Below are 18,378 nucleotides of genomic sequence, written 5' to 3' on the forward strand. Positions count from 1 at the left end.
ATGACTTAAAAGCAAGTGTTACAGCAACTATTTAACGATATCCCTACCCTGAAATACTGCCTGGATGCCTGAAAGAAACATGCATCAACTTTATTTAGGAACATGCACCATATATGGAATATAATAATATAAGATAAACGGAGTAAACCTACTTTTTTTTAGTCCAAATGGGAAATTGCAAAATTAAAATAGCCTAGAATAATTAAATAATATTGTGGCCCTGGTGTATTGTGTGTGTCTTATTATACAGTGTTAGCAAGTGTTACAGTACACACAACTATTTAAAATACTGCACAACTGTCCTAAAATACTGCCTAGATACCTGAAAGAAACATGCATCAATTTTATTTAGGAACATGCACCATCTATGCACAATACAGTATAAGATAGGTGGAGTAGGTCTACTTTTTTCATCCAAATGGGAAATGGCTAAATTAATGTAGCCTAAAATAATTAAATAATCTTGTGGCCTTACAGGACAGGGCCACAAAATATATATATATTAATGCAAATGTTATGATTTCGTGGTAAAAAATTCCCCAACAATTTTTAAATTTGACAAATTACCACACAATGAACCTGAGACACTTTGGGGCCCCTGGAGCTCTGTGGCCCCAGACAGTTTCCCGTTGCATTAACAGCTACCAGCCTCGCCTGCTGCATGCTGCCTGTTTTCTTGCAGCTCTGACCTGAGCAGTGCACATTATCTGTTACCAAGCGGATGGGAAACATCCCATAAAGCCCTCCCTGGAGCCCTGTGCGGTCCTGCTGCTGCTGCAGGGGGTAACGTTAATGATCTGTAATTAACACTAACAGAATGGACTCTACCGGGGCGGCGGAACTTCTCCTCCCGGTGTAAACCTTACATCGCCCGGTAATGACAACAGAAAGACCGAGTGAAGCAGAAATGTGACAACACTTGCAGAGAGGCTTCAGAGCGTTGACAGCTCCAGGTTTGCCCGTGCGGGGGCACCAAGACGGACGAGGAAACCCCGAGGATCAGGGCCTCCTCTCCGGATGACACCGGCAGGAGCCAGCCACACTGCTCTCCTTAGCTAGCATCGGCTAAGCTAACGAATGTCTTCCCTCAATTAGAAATAACTGTAAATGGATAACTTAATTCGGACAACTTTATTCGAGGCTTGTGGGAGTTGTTAGGGAGTTTGCGGTCACCGGATGGACGGACAACATCCTCTCTAGGACGGAGAGTGACTGTGAAAACTGCGAGAGGTTCTCCAGGTGAGATATGTTGCGGCTAACGTTAACGTTAGCTTGATAGATAACTAACGCTAGCTAGTTCAGGTAACCTTACGTGTAGCCGTAGTTAGCTAGCTGTCATTTGGTAACCAGGGACACCCTAGCGGCTACTAACATTAGTCAGACTTTAATTGTTAATAATAACTTGACAGTTTATGGCATTGTTTCGTCTCTCTTTCTTAAAATGTTGGCAAGATTTTAATAAGCATAATAGCATTTTCCAATGTTAACTAGCTAACGTTTGGTTAGTTAGCGTTAGCCGTGTTGGTCAACATCTTGTCAGTCAATAACGGTTTTCCATCAACTGCCATGAAGTCAGTATAGCTGGAACATTGGTTAACTTAATAAAGTTGAGACTGTAAATGGATAACTTAAGTTCAAATTAAGCCATTTATTGTTTCTAAGCTAGGTAACGTTTGCTGGTCAGTGTTGTTTTTATAAACAAGTTGACAGGTTGTGCAAACCAGCTGATCCTGGCTGCTTCTGCATAACTATGTTAAATATTATGTGGTTGTTTTTATTTTGTTGTTGTTTTTGAGTGACTGTCATCACCATTAAACGTTGCTTATGTGCCTTCACATGAATCCATCCCAAGATGATGGACACTGTCAGGAAGGAGGTCCTAATGGCAGAGGAAGCCGTGCCCTGCCATTTCACATGATTATAATAACCATATCAAATACACTTTTTTGGTCCATTTGCCTTAATGTCTCTGACTTATATTAGTAATCTGAAGTCAGTGGCTCTCCTCACTTATTCACTTGCTTCTATGGTTGTTCATCTTGAATATCCATCTTGCTAAGCATTTTAGGACCAGCATCTAAACATGCAGGAGTGTCACAGGCAGAACTGGTGAAATGATGAATGACACTTGAAAGAAAAGACATTCATGGCCACCGTATGTACCACAATCTGACACAAGCTTTTCTCCTCCTCTTAGTCAGGTGTCAGTAGCTTCATTTATTTTGAACTGCTGGTCCTATTGGTTAAATTAAACATAAAACTATTACTATGAAGTTTCAACTGTCTGATAGGTGTGTCTTGAAACTTTTTCCTGTTGGATGTCATCCTCAAAATGAAATTCCATCCATCCATTTTCTTTAACTGCTTGTCTTCTTAAGAGTAGCTGGGGGCCTGGAGACAATCCCAGCTGACATTGGGTGAGAGCCAGGGTACACCCTGGACAGATCACCAGACTATCACAGGGCTGACACATAGAGACAGACAACCATTCACGCTCACATTCACACCTACGGACAATTTAAAGTCACCAGTTAACCTGCATGTGTTTGGGCTGTGGGAAGAAGCCGGAGAAACCGTAGAAATCTCACACTGACACGGGGAGAACATGCAACATGCATGGGTTCAAACCATTGCTGTGAAGCGACAGTGCCAACCATCCAATTCTGAATTGAAATGATGCAAGCACACACTTTGCTTTGTATTCGATTTTAGAGCACTACTTCAGTTTGGACCGTGGGCTGTCAAAATACTGATCCAACGTAGGCCCAGGTTCCCAGCCGTGCAGAGAGGTGTTACATTTTGCGGGTCAGACCTCAAGATTGACTAGATTGTCAGGACACCATCCCCAGTTAGGTTACAATTTTGTGACAATAACCCAACCCAGGTAGTCCACATAAAGTATCATTCACTTTTTGTGTCTGTCTTTGTAGGCATGATGGACGGACTTCACAGTCAGGCTATAAGCCTGGACCCACGCAGGCAGGAACTGCTTGAGGCTCGCTTCACTGGACTTGGTGTGGCCAAGGTTTGCAACTTGTTTTGATGCTCAGATTGATCAGGAAGGAGTGTTTGTGTAGATGTTACACTTCAGATGTGATGTAAAGAAGGTTGAATGTATTTTGCTGTTGAGAAATTTAAATGAAAGCTCCTTCTTATCCCTGTTTAAATACATTTTAGGTACAAAAGAGTCGCTCCCAGTTTTGCTGCAGGCAAACATACCACAACCCCACTGTGTTTTGTGTGTAAACGCAAGCATGAGCAGTCAGTCAGCTCTCTTACATTAGTCCCGCAGTTTGGAGAAGCTTGGAAGTCTTCTCTATTTCCAGTATTGACTGATGTTTTGTGTTCAGGAGTTTCCCTCAGAGGAATGATCCTGTCTCCCTGAGCGAAAGCTAAAACAAGACGAGCTCTGTCTTGACTGACATGGGAGCCGGCCAGCAGCTCTTTGTTTCAGTGGAGACTAGTGACACTGAAATGGCACCGCAGCTGAAGCTCACAGCAGCGGCTGCGTGCTATGCTGCAACCCTGCTGGTGAACTGGGTATTACTGTGTGTGGGTGTGCATTTGACAAAATGGCAACCCCTGAGAAAGCAATCACTATCATTCCTGCGCTGGCCTATAGTGCGCTCTGAAATGAATTGTCAGGCCTGCTCACTGTGGTATTAGAGTGTGAATGATTTAAGGCTGCAAGCATGATAAATACAGTAAATGTTGAAGACTTTACACTGAACATGCGTAGTGTACATGTTAAGGGAAAAAAGGGAAACATTTCTTGGCTGTATGTGTGACCTTGAGCAGCAGAATGACAGCTGGCCTTAAAAGCATTAGCCTCCTGCACCAATTAGCCTGCTGTTTCTTCTTAGTCTCTCAAGACTGTGCAGCTGGCCATGAATGGTATGCATGACACCAACTGATTCTACCAAGTGGATGTGAACTGGAGATTTACAGATTAGCAGAGGGATGTATATTATATGCTTGATGTAGCGTCCTAGCTTAGTGCTTTAGCTTAGTGACACTGTTAGATGCATGTGCTGAAATCTCAACAAAAATAAGATGCAGGGAGTGAAACAATTGCACACAAATCAGTATAAAAGGGCATCTGCTTACCAGAGTAGAACATGACTTATCAATCAGATCTAATGTGTGTGTGTTTTGTTTTTTCAGAGTTCAGCCAACAGTGAATCATCCAACCAGTCTCTGTGCAGCGCGGGATCACTCAGTGACAAGGAACTGGAGGTTGGTTGGGGAAAGCGTCAGTCAGAATGACAAGCGATTGTTCCCCTTATCTGCATGGCCTTTGACCATGAGTGCACTTTCTAGTGACTACTTTTGATGTGGACAATTGGTCAAGTATTGTGTATACAGTGGTCATGACAGGGTGGGTGATTAATCTATTCACAAGTGTTCTGTTCCTCACTTACTCAGACACAGGAGGGTGAGGCATTAAGTTGGGAAAAAGCTGGAAAACACCGTGGATATGTCAGCAGGCTTTAGACATATAAATAGAAGGTTCCATGTATAAAAAGTGCCAGAGACGCCATAAACACTTAAGGGCAGTACACAAAATGCTGAACACAGAGAAGAAGCTATCCACTTATGCATATAACTTAAAGGTGCAAGGCTTCATTTTGTCAATTACATGTATTTGCCATTATGTTAACGTGGCCAGCTGAATGGACTTAAAGGGTAACTTTGGTATTTTTCGACTTGGATCCTATTCTCCTCTGTTTTTGTGTCAAAGTGACAGTTTGACAATTTACGACCACTGAAAGTGCTTGTTTTTGCCACCGACAGTCTCATATTATTATTCTAAGTGTCTAACAACATTATGACAAGGATCCTGACAGAGATAGGTCTTGTAAAAACACTTATCACCTTAGCCCCCAGACTCCTACCAAATAAAGAATTATTTTATTGCCATAAAACAGACTTCATTCAAAGCCAGGAGAAACAAAATAAAACATAGAAAAAGGTCTTGGTTTGTCTTTATGCTGTTCTGACAATCACCAACTCTGATTCACTCAAAATAAACCCTTAATTCACGCTGCTAGATGTGAAAATTTGCTGTCTCTGTAAGTGTTAAAATTACTGTTGATTCGAATGGAATCTGGTGGGTTTGGCGATAGCAATTTTCGTGCTGTTTCTAGTTAAACAAAAAGGATTTTACTCTTTAACAACAAGGTCTATCTCTGTTTGGATCCTTTCCACAATGTTGTCCCACACTTATAATAATAATCTGAGCCTGTTAGTGGCAACAACAAGCACTTTAAGTGGACATACACTGAGGGTGCATACACACCAAGTGGTTATATCGTAGCATGTTTGTCCTGCACTGGACCAATTTTGAAAAACTTTCCCCTTAGTCACTTCGATGCAAAAACAAAGGGTATCAAAAGCTACCCTTTAATGGAGTGCAATTTTAAGATAAGTCATGCTTCTTTTCTGCTCCTGTCAGACACCAGAGAAGAAGTCCACTGACCAGAGAAACAGGAAGAGGAAAGGGGACATCTATGACAGCAACAGCCAAGGTAAGTCAACTCTGCTTAACTCCAAAATTGTCACTGTCCAATATAAAAAAATTCTTACAATCGTAAGTGTTTTGTTTTTCTGCTGTTTCATTTTCACGTAGTTGTAAAACTACAATCTGGCATTTAAATGTAAATGTTTTGGAACATACAGGAAATAGGAAATTCATCCATTTTCTTAGTTCTTATACCTGTCTTTTGTTTTTTTTTTTTTGTAGGAAAAGGAAGAGGGCACAAAATCAGTGATTATTTTGAGGTGAGTTCTTTGTGCCGGTGAATTAATTTTGCATTCTGGCCACTTTGCTGTGCATTGTTTCAAATCACTCTCAGACTGTAGTGTGATGTCTTCACCCTCACGTTCCGACTGTACCAGTATGGTCCCTCATCACATTCTTCCTAATAACAACACTGTCTTATTTCTTTCTTTCTTTCTGTCTTGTTTCCACACTCTTGTCAACTGCCCTGTGGCCAGTTTGCTGGTAGCAGTGGCTCTGGCACCAGTCCAGCCCGGGGCATCCCCATGCTGGTGCGCTCCTCTCCACAGCACTCACTGTCTAATCCTCTGGTGAGCACCAGCATCCATCTCCATAGCTCTCTTACTGCTTTGGCTCTCTTTCATCAGTTACCAACTATTTAGTCTTTAGCCAGTTTCAGATTCATCTGGTGGTGGGTCTTTGTCTACTTTCTCTCAGCACTGGTATCCTCTTAATTGGACAGGGTTGGTGAGGCAAAACTAATCCATTCAATAGACAAGTCTTTGGTTAATCTGGATGTGTTCAGGCAGTCGATGTGATAAAGCATTGTTTTCATTGGGGAATTTTTTAAGATTTAGCTACTGAAATCTTTTCCTTCTGTTTTACTTATACGAAAAATGAAAACAAGCACAAAATGGAGTAAATCTGACGGTGTAGATAAGTCGTGCCTACTCAGATTCATTCATTCAACCTTTATTTAAATTTCGAGGAATCATTTACAATGATGCTGAAAGTAGAATTTTAACAAAATAAAACAAACAGAAATGAATTAACCAGGAAACAAACTAATAACAGCAGATCACAGAAACGGTTACATTCAAGGGTGGAGTAGTTTGTAATCATGGTTTTAAATTGATCTATCGGTACAGTTGTGCTTGAATGTGTGTCTTAAATTGTTCCAGGTGTGTGCAGCACAAAAACTAAAAGCAGTTTTCCCAAATTCAGTGCTTGCATGCAGGACTTCAAGTAATAACCAATTCCATTAACGAGTTGAGTAATGATTATAGGAACAGGCATGTTGCCATTTAGAGCTTTATAAATACATATAAACATCTTACAGTTGCCGATGGCCATTCAACCATGAGTAGAGTAATTGTTACCGGTCTTAGGGCGGAGTAATAAACTGAATCTCGGGGTTTAAGAGTGGAGACATGTCTATAGATGTGTCTATAGATAGCATTACCTTCACCTGCCTTCAGTTATCTGCTTCCTGCCGAGCATAAGAAAATGATCTCTGTTTCAGTACAGATATCCAATTTTTTTGCTGTAGCTTGTTGACACGTGTGTCAGTGTGAAATTTAATTGTGGTGTTTTTGCTCAAAACTGACCGTTCAGAGTGTTAATACACAAATTGCTGTCCAAAATATCACTGGCTCTAGAGCATAGCATGTATTTAGTCTCTTCTGCATTCAGGACTAATGTCAAATTAAAAAGTATATCGTGCAAATTGTCAAAGGCTCGCTGTAGGATTTCGGATCAGCTGAGTGTGTGTAGCATTTAATTAGCCAGAGAGACTGTAGCTAATGTTAATGTTTTCAGTGTTGGTGTTGTTCATGTTTTCAGATGTTGTTTTTAATATCATATGAAGAAATCATATTATGATACTCGCTAGATTTAGACATGTTGACATTGACGTCATACTGTTACCCATGGCAACAACAAGCATGGCTGAAAGCGAAATTATTACTGACTCCATGGTGGTTCCAAAAAGAGAAGCAGCTGCTGTAGTGTGGAATAAACTGCGCGTCCTGAATGTCTTATGAACAGCCCGGACTTCTCAGGCTCTTTTAGCGAGTTACCGCTCAGAGGGAACTCAGTCAGTGGCTCCTCTGGCAGCAGCACAGCGTCTCTCCATCTCCTTTCACCATGCACACATGGGAGTCGGTGTCGTCAAGTGATTTTGTCATAAACCTTTGGTAATGTAAACCTACGTGATGCTCGCGGCTCAACAAAAAAAACTACATATATGAGAATGTGTGGTAGTTGTGGTATCATAACAGCCTGTCACAGGTTACAGCGTGATGATTAGAGGAGAAATGGCAGAGCATAAAGGTCCAGGTGGAAAAAAAACAACTCAATTACTAGAAATTTTTGCTAAAAGAGAAGGAAATCACCTGTTGATTTATACATATGTAACTATATATGTAACTATATATATATATATATATATATATATATATATGTACAGTACAGGCCAAAAGTTTGGACACACCTTCTCATTCAATGCGTTTTCTTTATTTTCATGACTATTTACATTGTAGATTCTCACTGAAGGCATCAAAACTATGAATGAACACATGGAGTTATGTACTTAACAAAAAAAGGTGAAATAACTGAAAACATGTTTTATATTCTAGTTTCTTCAAAATAGCCACCCTTTGCTCTGATTACTGCTTTGCACACTCTTGGCATTCTCTCCATGAGCTTCAAGAGGTAGTCACCTGAAATGGTTTCCACTTCACAGGTGTGCCTTATCAGGGTTAATTAGTGGAATTTCTTGCTTTATCAATGGGGTTGGGACCATCAGTTGTGTTGTGCAGAAGTCAGGTTAATACACAGCCGACAGCCCTATTGGACAACTGTTAAAATTCATATTATGGCAAGAACCAATCAGCTAACTAAAGAAAAACGAGTGGCCATCATTACTTTAAGAAATGAAGGTCAGTCAGTCCGGAAAATTGCAAAAACTTTAAGTGTGTCCCCAAGTGGAGTCGCAAAAACCATCAAGCGCTACAACGAAACTGGCACACATGAGGACCGACCCAGGAAAGGAAGACCAAGAGTCACCTCTGCTTCTGAGGATAAGTTCATCCGAGTCACCAGCCTCAGAAATGGCAAGTTAACAGCAGCTCAGATCAGAGAGCAGATGAATGCCACACAGAGTTCTAGCAGCAGACCCATCTCTAGAACAACTGTTAAGAGGAGACTGCGCGAATCAGGCCTTCATGGTCAAATAGCTGCTAGGAAACCACTGCTAAGGAGAGGCAACAAGCAGAAGAGATTTGTTTGGGCCAAGAAACACAAGGAATGGACATTAGACCAGTGGAAATCTGTGCTTTGGTCTGATGAGTCCAAATTTGAGATCTTTGGTTCCAACCGCCGTGTCTTTGTGAGACGCAGAAAAGGTGAACGGATGGATTCCACATGCCTGGTTCCCACCGTGAAGCATGGAGGAGGAGGTGTGATGGTGTGGGGGTGTTTTGCTGGTGACACTGTTGGGGATTTATTCAAAATTGAAGGCACACTGAACCAGCATGGCTACCACAGCATCCTGCAGCGACATGCCATCCCATCCGGTTTGCCTTTAGTTGGACGATCATTTATTTTTCAACAGGACAATGACCCCAAACACACCTCCAGGCTGTGTAAGGGCTATTTGACCAAGAAGGAGAGTGATGGAGTGCTGCGGCAGATGACCTGGCCTCCACAGTCACCGGACCTGAACCCAATCGAGATGGTTTGGGGTGAGCTGGACCGCAGAGTGAAGGCAAAGGGGCCAACAAGTGCTAAACACCTCTGGGAACTCCTTCAAGACTGTTGGAAAACCATTTCAGGTGACTACCTCTTGAAGCTCATGGAGAGAATGCCAAGAGTGTGCAAAGCAGTAATCAGAGCAAAGGGTGGCTATTTTGAAGAAACTAGAATATAAAACATGTTTTCAGTTATTTCACCTTTTTTTGTTAAGTACATAACTCCACATGTGTTCATTCATAGTTTTGATGCCTTCAGTGAGAATCTACAATGTAAATAGTCATGAAAATAAAGAAAACGCATTGAATGAGAAGGTGTGTCCAAACTTTTGGCCTGTACTGTATGTATATATGTGTGTGTATATATATATATATATATATGTGTGTATATGTGTGTGTGTATATATACATACATACATATATATACATATATATATATTGTCACTGAGTTACTGTTGTTGTTCACAAACTAAAGAAATGAGAGATCATTTTTGTTTATTTTTTATTGAATATTTGAAGGCAAACTATAAAACTATATCACTTATTTTGTTGCAATTCTGTGTTCTTAAATTAATAAAAAAAATTATTTTTTTACTAATTTGCCAAGAATATCGTTATCGCAAAAATACAATTTATATGAAATTGGTGCCTGCACTTTCAAAAGTGTATTGGTTGTTGATAACTATGCCATGTACAGTATTTATCTGGGAATCCCTTCACCTACCATTTTTATTCGCTGTTTGTGAAGATAAAATCTCCTCATCAACTACAAACTACATGTTCACTGCCAACTAAACAGCATCTTACAGCAGCAGGGCTTGTTTTTTTCCACACAGTGTTAATGCGTATCTGAACAGGACCTCTATAATGATTAATAGTGCAACAAATGATAAAACACTGTCTGTTACATTGAGTTCCTGAATACTCCCACATTTCGCTGCCATAAAAGACATTATTGGCGGTGTTGTTATGTTTCTGTTGGATCTCTAATTAGCGAGCTTACTTGTGTGCAGATGTCTGTAGAAGGTGTTAATGACTTGTCTGTCAGTTGGATGTACAGAAGTTTTTCAAGAACTCTCCAGGGTGACAGCAGATTTATATGTGCTTCATGAAGAACTTCTAGTATAAGATGAACAGTTTCAAAATGACGATTCCTATTAGCCTGCTAGTTTTATAACACTCTAATGACCTGCCCTCTTCTAATCACTCAGGTCTCATAAAGCAATTTCATGCCATTCTATTGTCCTATTGTATGCAGTGTTTATGACTAACACACACCTTTGAGAATGGACTTTGCAGAAGAATGTTAAAGGTTAAATTGGAATGGACAAGTTAGCATCAGTACCTGGCTTTGTGTTCATTTACAATTTCAGTTCTCTACCGCTTAATAGCTGCAATATGTTCCTTTTCTTTTTATCCGTTTCAGCTATTTTAAAATGTCCATATGCCGTCTTTTTCACATAATTATTATATTTTACCCCCTGTGTCTTTCTACCTTTCTCTTTTTTTCTCTCTGTCTCTCTGGAATACAGTTTCAGCAAGGCAGCCCCTCATCCACAGGCTCAGCCCACACAGACTCTTCATCTTGCAGCTCTGTGAAGACGGCCCCCACACACTCCTGCTCACACAAAGCCATCCAGGTAACTGACTGACCTGGATCTCCACTTCACACCAGTGAATTATCTGTCATATTGGGTTGGTTTCGAATTGAGGCACACTTTGCATCCAGCTCAGCTTTTTACATTAACTTCTTCAGGCCCAGACACACAAGGCAAAGCTTACGACTTACTGCTCCATCTACGTCCCAGCCCTCACCTATGGTCATGAGTTCTGGGTAGTGACCGAAAGAATGAGATCGCGGATACAAGCGGCCAAAATGAGTTTCCTCCGTGGGGTGGCTGGGCCCAGCTTTAGAGATAGGGGAAGGAGCTCGGACATCTGGAGGGAGCTGGGAGTAGAGCCGCTGCTCCTTCACGCCGAAGGATGCCTCCTGGGCACCTTCCGTTAGAGGTGTTCCAGGCACGTCCCACTGGTAAGAGGCCCCAGGGCAGACCCAGAACACGCCAGAGGGATTACATATCTCATCTGGCCTGGGAAAGCCTTGGGGTCCTCCAGGAGGAGCTGGAAAGTGTTGGTGGGGAGAGAGACGTCTGGGGTGCTTTGCTTGGCTTGCTGCCCCCATGACCTGGCCCCTGATAAGCGGATGAAAATGGATGGATGGATAGTGAACAATAACACAAACAATTACAAACTGTTTCTGCCAAAACTCAGTTGCTAAAAATATAATCTTACCTCATGTAACAAGTTTGTTTTGATCTCAGATTGTCTTTTGTTTACTTTCCTCACTTCCGTTTCTCTTTTCCGCCGGCTTAAACAGCAATTCAGCATGCTTATTTGGAAGGGAAAAAAGCTGACATGGGCCGACTAGGGCCTATTGTGCAGTATTCACCATATAGACAAAGGTGACAGACGCTCACTGACGGCCCAACATTGACCAATGGCCATTCGTTGGCTTGGTGTATTAGGGCCCATATAACAGCTGGTGATTTTGTCCTTAACTTCTTTGCACTGAGTGAAAAGTGGTTTGTTTCCCAACCTTAAGAGACTAATAGTTGAGCTAGACTAAACTCATAGGTAGGGCACAACTTTACACTTTGCTCTGCCATTTAAAAAACAAAAAAACAAACAAAAAAAAAACACTAGTTGGCCAAGATGTGTTTGCAACAACTAAAAGTCAAAACGTTAAAGGCCTTGCCACCCACACTGCAGCTCATCTGACACAGTACTTACAACACCATCACATCCATCCAGTGATCTTTGCAAATTGCGCTAATTGGCCTAATTAAAAGTCAGCATTTTAAATTCACATCTAAAATCCGAGACACCAGCGTTTGATTTTGATTCATTTAAAGTGATGTTGTGTTATGTCAGTGACTGGCCCGAGGGGTGTCAGGATCGCTGAGTGGGCTGAGATGTTAACTGTTGGCTTGTTGTTCTCGTCTTTGCCCTCCTTCCTCAGTCAGAACTGACGCTGCTGAAACTGACAGCACTGGAGAAGGACAAGAACTCTGACCTGGAGAAGAAAGAGGGGAGGATAGATGACCTGCTGCGGGTAAGATATGAAAATATTTCAGATCTGTCTAAAAAATGTTGATGTGCTGTACTTAATTTAAACCATTTGAAACATCTGAAAGAGCTTCATTATCATTTATTCCTGACAAAATGTCATACTTTGAAATGCCACATTTTAGTTCACTAACTGTGATTAATGTCACACACAGTCACAGATGTGTCTAAATATAAATCTGTATATTCAGCCCATTTTCAAATGTCCTTAATAATCACTTCACAATCTAGACAATCTGCTCCTCCTTGTCACAACAACCCCAGTAATTAACCTGCACCGGCCTGGTCGCAGCTCATCATGAAAGATGTGCTTGTTAACCATCAGATGCCATCGTTGCTTAAATTACGTTCGGTGTAAATGTCAGCAGACTGAGCTGACGCACTGATAGTTGTCGCATCGTGTCAGATTAAGAGCAAAGCTGCCTTAAATCCTTGTTGTAATAAGAATTAGATGTCATAGTGATGATGTGTGTTTTGGCAGGCTAACTGTGACTTGAGGCGGCAGGTGGATGAGCAGCAGAAGATGCTGGAGCGCTACAAGGAGCGGCTTAACAAGTGTGTGACCATGAGCAAGAAGCTCCTAATTGAGAAGGTGGGTGTACATATGCATCTAATATGTTACATGTGTTGTCTAATATGAGACAGCCTGTCTTACCTTAATGCTGGGTAGTAGTGTTTAATGTTGATTATGTTGGAACTCAACAATATTTAGTTCTTTTTATCCTCTTAACGAAGCTGCTTTCTGAGTTGGCATGCACAATCTTCAATTCATCTTTTTTTTTTTTTTTTTTTTTCAGTCAAAGCAGGAGAAGATGGCCTCCAGGGACAAGAGCATGCAGGACCGTCTGCGTCTGGGCCACTTCACCACCGTGCGGCACGGAGCCTCCTTCACCGAGCAGTGGACAGATGGATTTGCCTTCCAGAACCTCATCAAGTCAGCATCCAGACAGGCACAAACACACGTGAGCATTTTTCAAGTCTGCATACAGACATGTTCACACTAGATTGTTCTTAAATCTACTAGGCAGCAGGAGCGAGTCAACTCACAGAGGGAGGACATCGAGAGGCAGAGGAAGCTGCTGGGAAAGAGGAAACCTCCCTCCATGGCCCAGACACCTCCACCCAGTCTCGAGCCAAACAAACGAAAGAGCCGGAGCAACGGCCAGGAGAGTGAAGCGTAAGATTACAATCAGTGACTTCACACAGTCGATGTTTTACACGGACCAACCCAAATTACACAGCAAGGCAGGAATTATTTATTGTGGTGGTGTATCTTCAATTGTCTTGTTTTCTCATCTTAAGGGCTGCACTGTAATGCACTGGTGCAGCTTCCTGAATTTAATGGGCTATCCTGGCTGACTGGTGTTGGATTAACCTTCTTGAACTATTGATAGATTTTATTTATATGTTGGGTGTTGGTTTTGTTTAATTCTAAAGTAATTATTCTAAAATATATCATGGTAATTGTTAGTAATAATTTATTTTAACTGTAGAGTATAAAACTGGCACAGAATCTGAAACCTTTTTTTCTTTTTGTTGAGACAAATTGCAAGAGCATTGAGTAAGGAAGCTTTGTGTTACCTTGTTGCTGTCTCTTTCATTTTATCTGAAGCATGTCACCACTTTATCCCACACAGGTTGTCTCTGGCAGAATATCACGAGCAAGAGGAGATTTTCAAACTTCGAATTGGTCATCTAAAAAAGGTACCAGATCACCTCTGAAAGCAGCTTTCTCTTTGTTTTTTTGTGTTTGGGGATTTGTTTCTTTGACCTGTTAACCTAGTAACCTAGAAACGTAGTACCACTCCTACCTGTTCCTTTTATATATTTTGTGTGTTTGTTGTACACAGGAAGAAGCAGAGATCCAGGCCGAGCTGGAGCATCTGGAGCGAGTAAGAAACCTGCACATTCGGGAGCTTAAGAGAATCCACAACGAGGACAACTCACAGTATGTATCATCTCAGTTTAACATACTTTATAAAAGTTCTGTAGTGTGCGTTCACTTTAGAAACATGTTTGAAAAAGTCAAAAGCTTTGACAAAGTCTTCTCCCGTAGATTTAAAGACCACCCCACGCTGAACGACCGATACCTGCTACTACATTTACTTGGAAGAGGTGGCTTTAGCGAAGTTTTCAAGGTTAGCATGACTATGCTGGGTCATTTTGACACTTCTGTATCCACTAAACAGCTACCATACAGCATTCAGTGGAACTTTCTGGTTAAAGTAGATTAATGGTTTTTTTGTGCAGGCTTTTGATTTGACAGAGCAAAGGTATGTCGCCATTAAAATCCATCAACTCAACAAGAACTGGAGGGAGGAGAAGAAGCAGAACTACCACAAGTGAGTCTGAAACTCTGTTCACCGCACGTGCTCCTCTGTCTTTGCATTGTTTGAAATATTTTGATCTATGCTTACATCTTAGATGATGGAGCTGAAAACTGTCTTTGATTGTTCTTATTCATGACATGCTTAAAAAGGTAATGAATGGTTCATGTCTTTTCAGACACGCCTGTAGAGAATACAGAATCCACAAAGAACTTGACCACCCAAGAATAGTCAAACTCTACGACTATTTCTCACTTGACACAGATTCGTAAGTCGATCATTCTACATAAAGCTCATGAGGGTTGATTATAGGTCTTACATTCATGAGGTGGCCAAAAACACACCTCTGAACAAGTGTTAATGTTGTTTCATATCTGCTGGATGTTTGAACATGCAACTGTTAGCTACCTAGTTTTCAACATCAACTTAAACAATGATGAAAACTGATCTGTTGCATTGCTTGTCGCAGGTTCTGCACAGTACTGGAGTACTGTGAAGGCAACGATCTGGACTTCTACTTGAAGCAGAATAAGCTGATGACCGAGAAGGAGGGCCGATCCATCGTCATGCAGATTGTCAACGCCCTCAAGTACCTCAACCAGATTCGCCCACCCATCATCCACTACGACCTCAAGCCCGGTATTCTTGCTCACAGTTATAGTTTGCAATTTTGTCATCCTCCTTCAGTTACTAGATATGAGAAATTACATACTTTTCTCTCTGGAAAAGGTGCAATCTTGCTCAGATGGTAATCAAGAGAAATATAAGACCATGTGTATGTACAGAAAAATATATATATTCCTCAGAAAAGACTGCTTACAATCTTGTATTTGTAATTTAACTTTTACTGTAACTTTCACTGTTCTTAGGAAACATTCTGTTGGTCAATGGCACAGCTTGTGGAGAGATTAAGATCACTGACTTTGGGCTGTCCAAGATCATGGATGATGACAGCTACAGCTCTGCAGATGGCATCGAGCTGACCTCACAAGGAGCAGGGACCTACTGGTACATAGAGACATATTTCACTGCCTTTAGTAACCAAGCAACAAATGCGGCTTCACAAATTTGTAGCAGAGGCTCCGTCTTTTGATGGAAATGTTGCTAATTGAATTCACATCCTCTCTTCACTCAGAGAATTGTGCAGAGAGAACATAAAGAGGAAAATCTGTTTCACTCTCATGTTGTGTTGTGTGACTGACAGGTACCTGCCTCCTGAGTGCTTTGTGGTGGGCAAGGAGCCCCCTAAAATATCCAACAAGGTGGATGTTTGGTCAGTCGGGGTCATCTTCTACCAGAGCTTATACGGACGCAAGGTAACCACTAACCTATGATTTTCTTCATAGTATTGGTTCCACAAATCTTTTTTCCAATGCATTCCCAGTCATCATGTATAAATAAACATAAAATATTCATTTTAATGCACTGATTTTAGTATTCCAGGTGGGCTATGTAGGCTCAATGCAGTGTTACAGAAATGGCACTGACCATCATTTTTTCAGGGGCAAGTAGCAGACGTCCCAGTCACCTCTGCAGCCTCGTGCTGCGTTCATGTGGTGTCGAAATAATCTGAAAAAGTAGTTCCTGATCATATTTCATGGCTTACCTGATCCGTTTCCTTTGCTTATCGTTATCAGCGTTGTTTAAATGCTAATCTGTAGCATTCATGTTATTTCCACATCATAACTTAAAGTTCATGAACACAGCACAGTTTGAAGAACGACCATCCAAGGTGCAAGCGAATGCACACGTTACAGATTCATTAGCACATACTGGACACTAAAAAGAGCCTTTCAGAAAGATTCATTTGTTCATTTTCACCCTTCACTAACCTGCATCCTGTAACAGTTTTTTGTAAATCAACGTGAAAAATGAAAGTTAATCATCTCCCTTTTGTCTTTTTTCAGCCGTTTGGTCATAACCAGTCACAGCAGGATATCCTTCAAGAAAACACCATATTAAAAGCCACTGAGGTGCAGTTTCCCCCCAAACCTGTGGTCACCACAGAAGCAAAGGTGTGGTACTCATTTCTCTTGAATGGCTATGCATTTATTCAAATGGGAGGGGGTTCTGGGGCATTTGTCTTTTTTTCTATGAAGCACTTTGTGTTACAATTTATTGTATGGAAATGTGCTATATAAATAAAGTTTAATTGATTGATACTTATCCATAGTCAGTGTATGAGCTACAGTAGATGGCGGTTGGCATGTCCCCACTTTGGAGAAGCAGACAGGAGTACAGCCACGGAAGCTAAGCAATGTACTGCTGTGGATGCAGCAAAACGTATTTTAGCCTCCTAAAGAATCAGTATCAGTTTAACTGTGTGCTATATTACGCTTTACTTTGTGATCAGACAGCCCTCTCCAATGGGAAACTGTCTTTAAGCAACCCCCTTTTAAAAAAATCTGAGCTGCCCCTTTAAATGCAGGGTGCCAAAGTAGATCAAAGTTTATTATACAAAGTAGCTGGGAATATATTATATTGGTAAAGCAAGTAGTCATAGAAAGAAAAAGTATTCCAGACATAATGACTCAGTTTTTTCCTCTTCACAGGCCTTCATTCGACGTTGCCTGGCTTATCACAAGGAGGACCGCGTTGATGTGCTACAGTTGTCCAGTGACCCCTTCCTAATGCCCCACATTCGAAAAGCTCTGGCCAGCAGCGCACCTCAGGCTCCTCCTCTTCCCTCCACCTCCAGCTGCTACAGCAGCAGTGCCTCCAACTGAAGCAAGCTGAACGAAGCTGGGACAAAACCCCAGTGAGGACAAAGCCACGCCGAGACGTTAACACACTTGATGAAACTCCTCCTTTTGCTCTCGTGATTGTGAGAGAGCAGAGAGCATGATGGGATGTAGGGATCCTAAGAGTGTGAATGGAACCAAAATGACGGATGACATGGTGATGTAGTAGTAAGTGCGCCCACCACCATCATCCAAGTGCTAAAAAATGAAGGGCCAGTCTGTGGCTGTGGGCTCAGTAGAACCCAAAGATTTGCCCATATGCATGCACTAACACACAAACTTTGGCTCATTTCAAGGGAGCTTTTTTACACGGCGAATTATAAAAGCACCCGAAAAATTGCACAACTGACGGGCGGAGAAGTTCGCCATGTGTGGAAGATCACCTGCCTGTACTCTGGAAGGTTTAGAGGAAGACGCATTAATGAAATTTCATCCCATTCTGCCTGAAATCATCATCTATCAAACTATTTTTCACAGCTAGAGTGGTCAATTTTAAACGTATATCCCTGTAGGTGTGAACCTGGGACTTTTTAGAAGGGCTCCTACAAGTAATAAGGAACGACCGATGACCAAAGTTCAAGGCCTGCCTTGCGGAAATGGCACCATTAGAGGTTCATATATGACTTGACAGAAGAGGGCTGATTCTGGAGAGAGTAACTGGTTTTGACCTATTTTAAATATTTGACTGGATAACTGGAAGTCAGCTTATTATTTTAATTAAGTCCATATTTTTCCATGAAATTTACCCCCTCCAATGTTTTGTTAACCTTACAGGGGGGCTGACTATGAGTGAGTGTTGTGATGAGAGTTAAAGATTCAACAGAAATAATAATTATGAAACCATTAAAAAACATTTGGTTAACTCGCTGGTGTCTTAACTTGATTCTGGAAAATCTGCTCGCAGATAATTTGCATTTATTGTAAATTATACAAAA

General features: G+C 41.4%; 1 protein-coding gene across 2 annotated transcripts; it reads left to right on the forward strand.

The window, feature by feature from the left end:
- The first annotated feature begins 683 nt into the window (after positions 1-683).
- On the forward strand, positions 684-18,297 carry LOC125880443 (serine/threonine-protein kinase tousled-like 2). Of its 2 annotated transcripts, XM_049562932.1 has the most exons (21): positions 684-1,239; positions 2,931-3,025; positions 4,165-4,236; positions 5,456-5,528; positions 5,744-5,781; positions 5,998-6,090; positions 10,782-10,889; positions 12,269-12,361; positions 12,857-12,967; positions 13,173-13,309; positions 13,400-13,552; positions 14,013-14,079; positions 14,226-14,323; positions 14,432-14,513; positions 14,626-14,717; positions 14,881-14,970; positions 15,172-15,341; positions 15,572-15,710; positions 15,907-16,018; positions 16,610-16,717; positions 17,255-18,297. In XM_049562932.1, the coding sequence occupies exons 2-21, from the start codon at positions 2,933-2,935 to the stop codon at positions 17,426-17,428; spliced, it is 2,103 nt and encodes a 700-aa protein (XP_049418889.1). In that variant the 5' UTR covers positions 684-1,239; positions 2,931-2,932; the 3' UTR covers positions 17,429-18,297. The 2 variants fall into 2 exon arrangements, with proteins under 2 accessions (XP_049418889.1, XP_049418890.1); XM_049562933.1 differs by lacking the exon at positions 5,998-6,090 and having other exon boundaries at positions 686-1,239.
- Positions 18,298-18,378: the final 81 nt, after the last annotated feature.

This window comes from Epinephelus fuscoguttatus, linkage group LG20, assembly GCF_011397635.1.
Source record: "Epinephelus fuscoguttatus linkage group LG20, E.fuscoguttatus.final_Chr_v1".
Lineage (NCBI taxonomy): Eukaryota > Metazoa > Chordata > Actinopteri > Perciformes > Serranidae > Epinephelus > Epinephelus fuscoguttatus.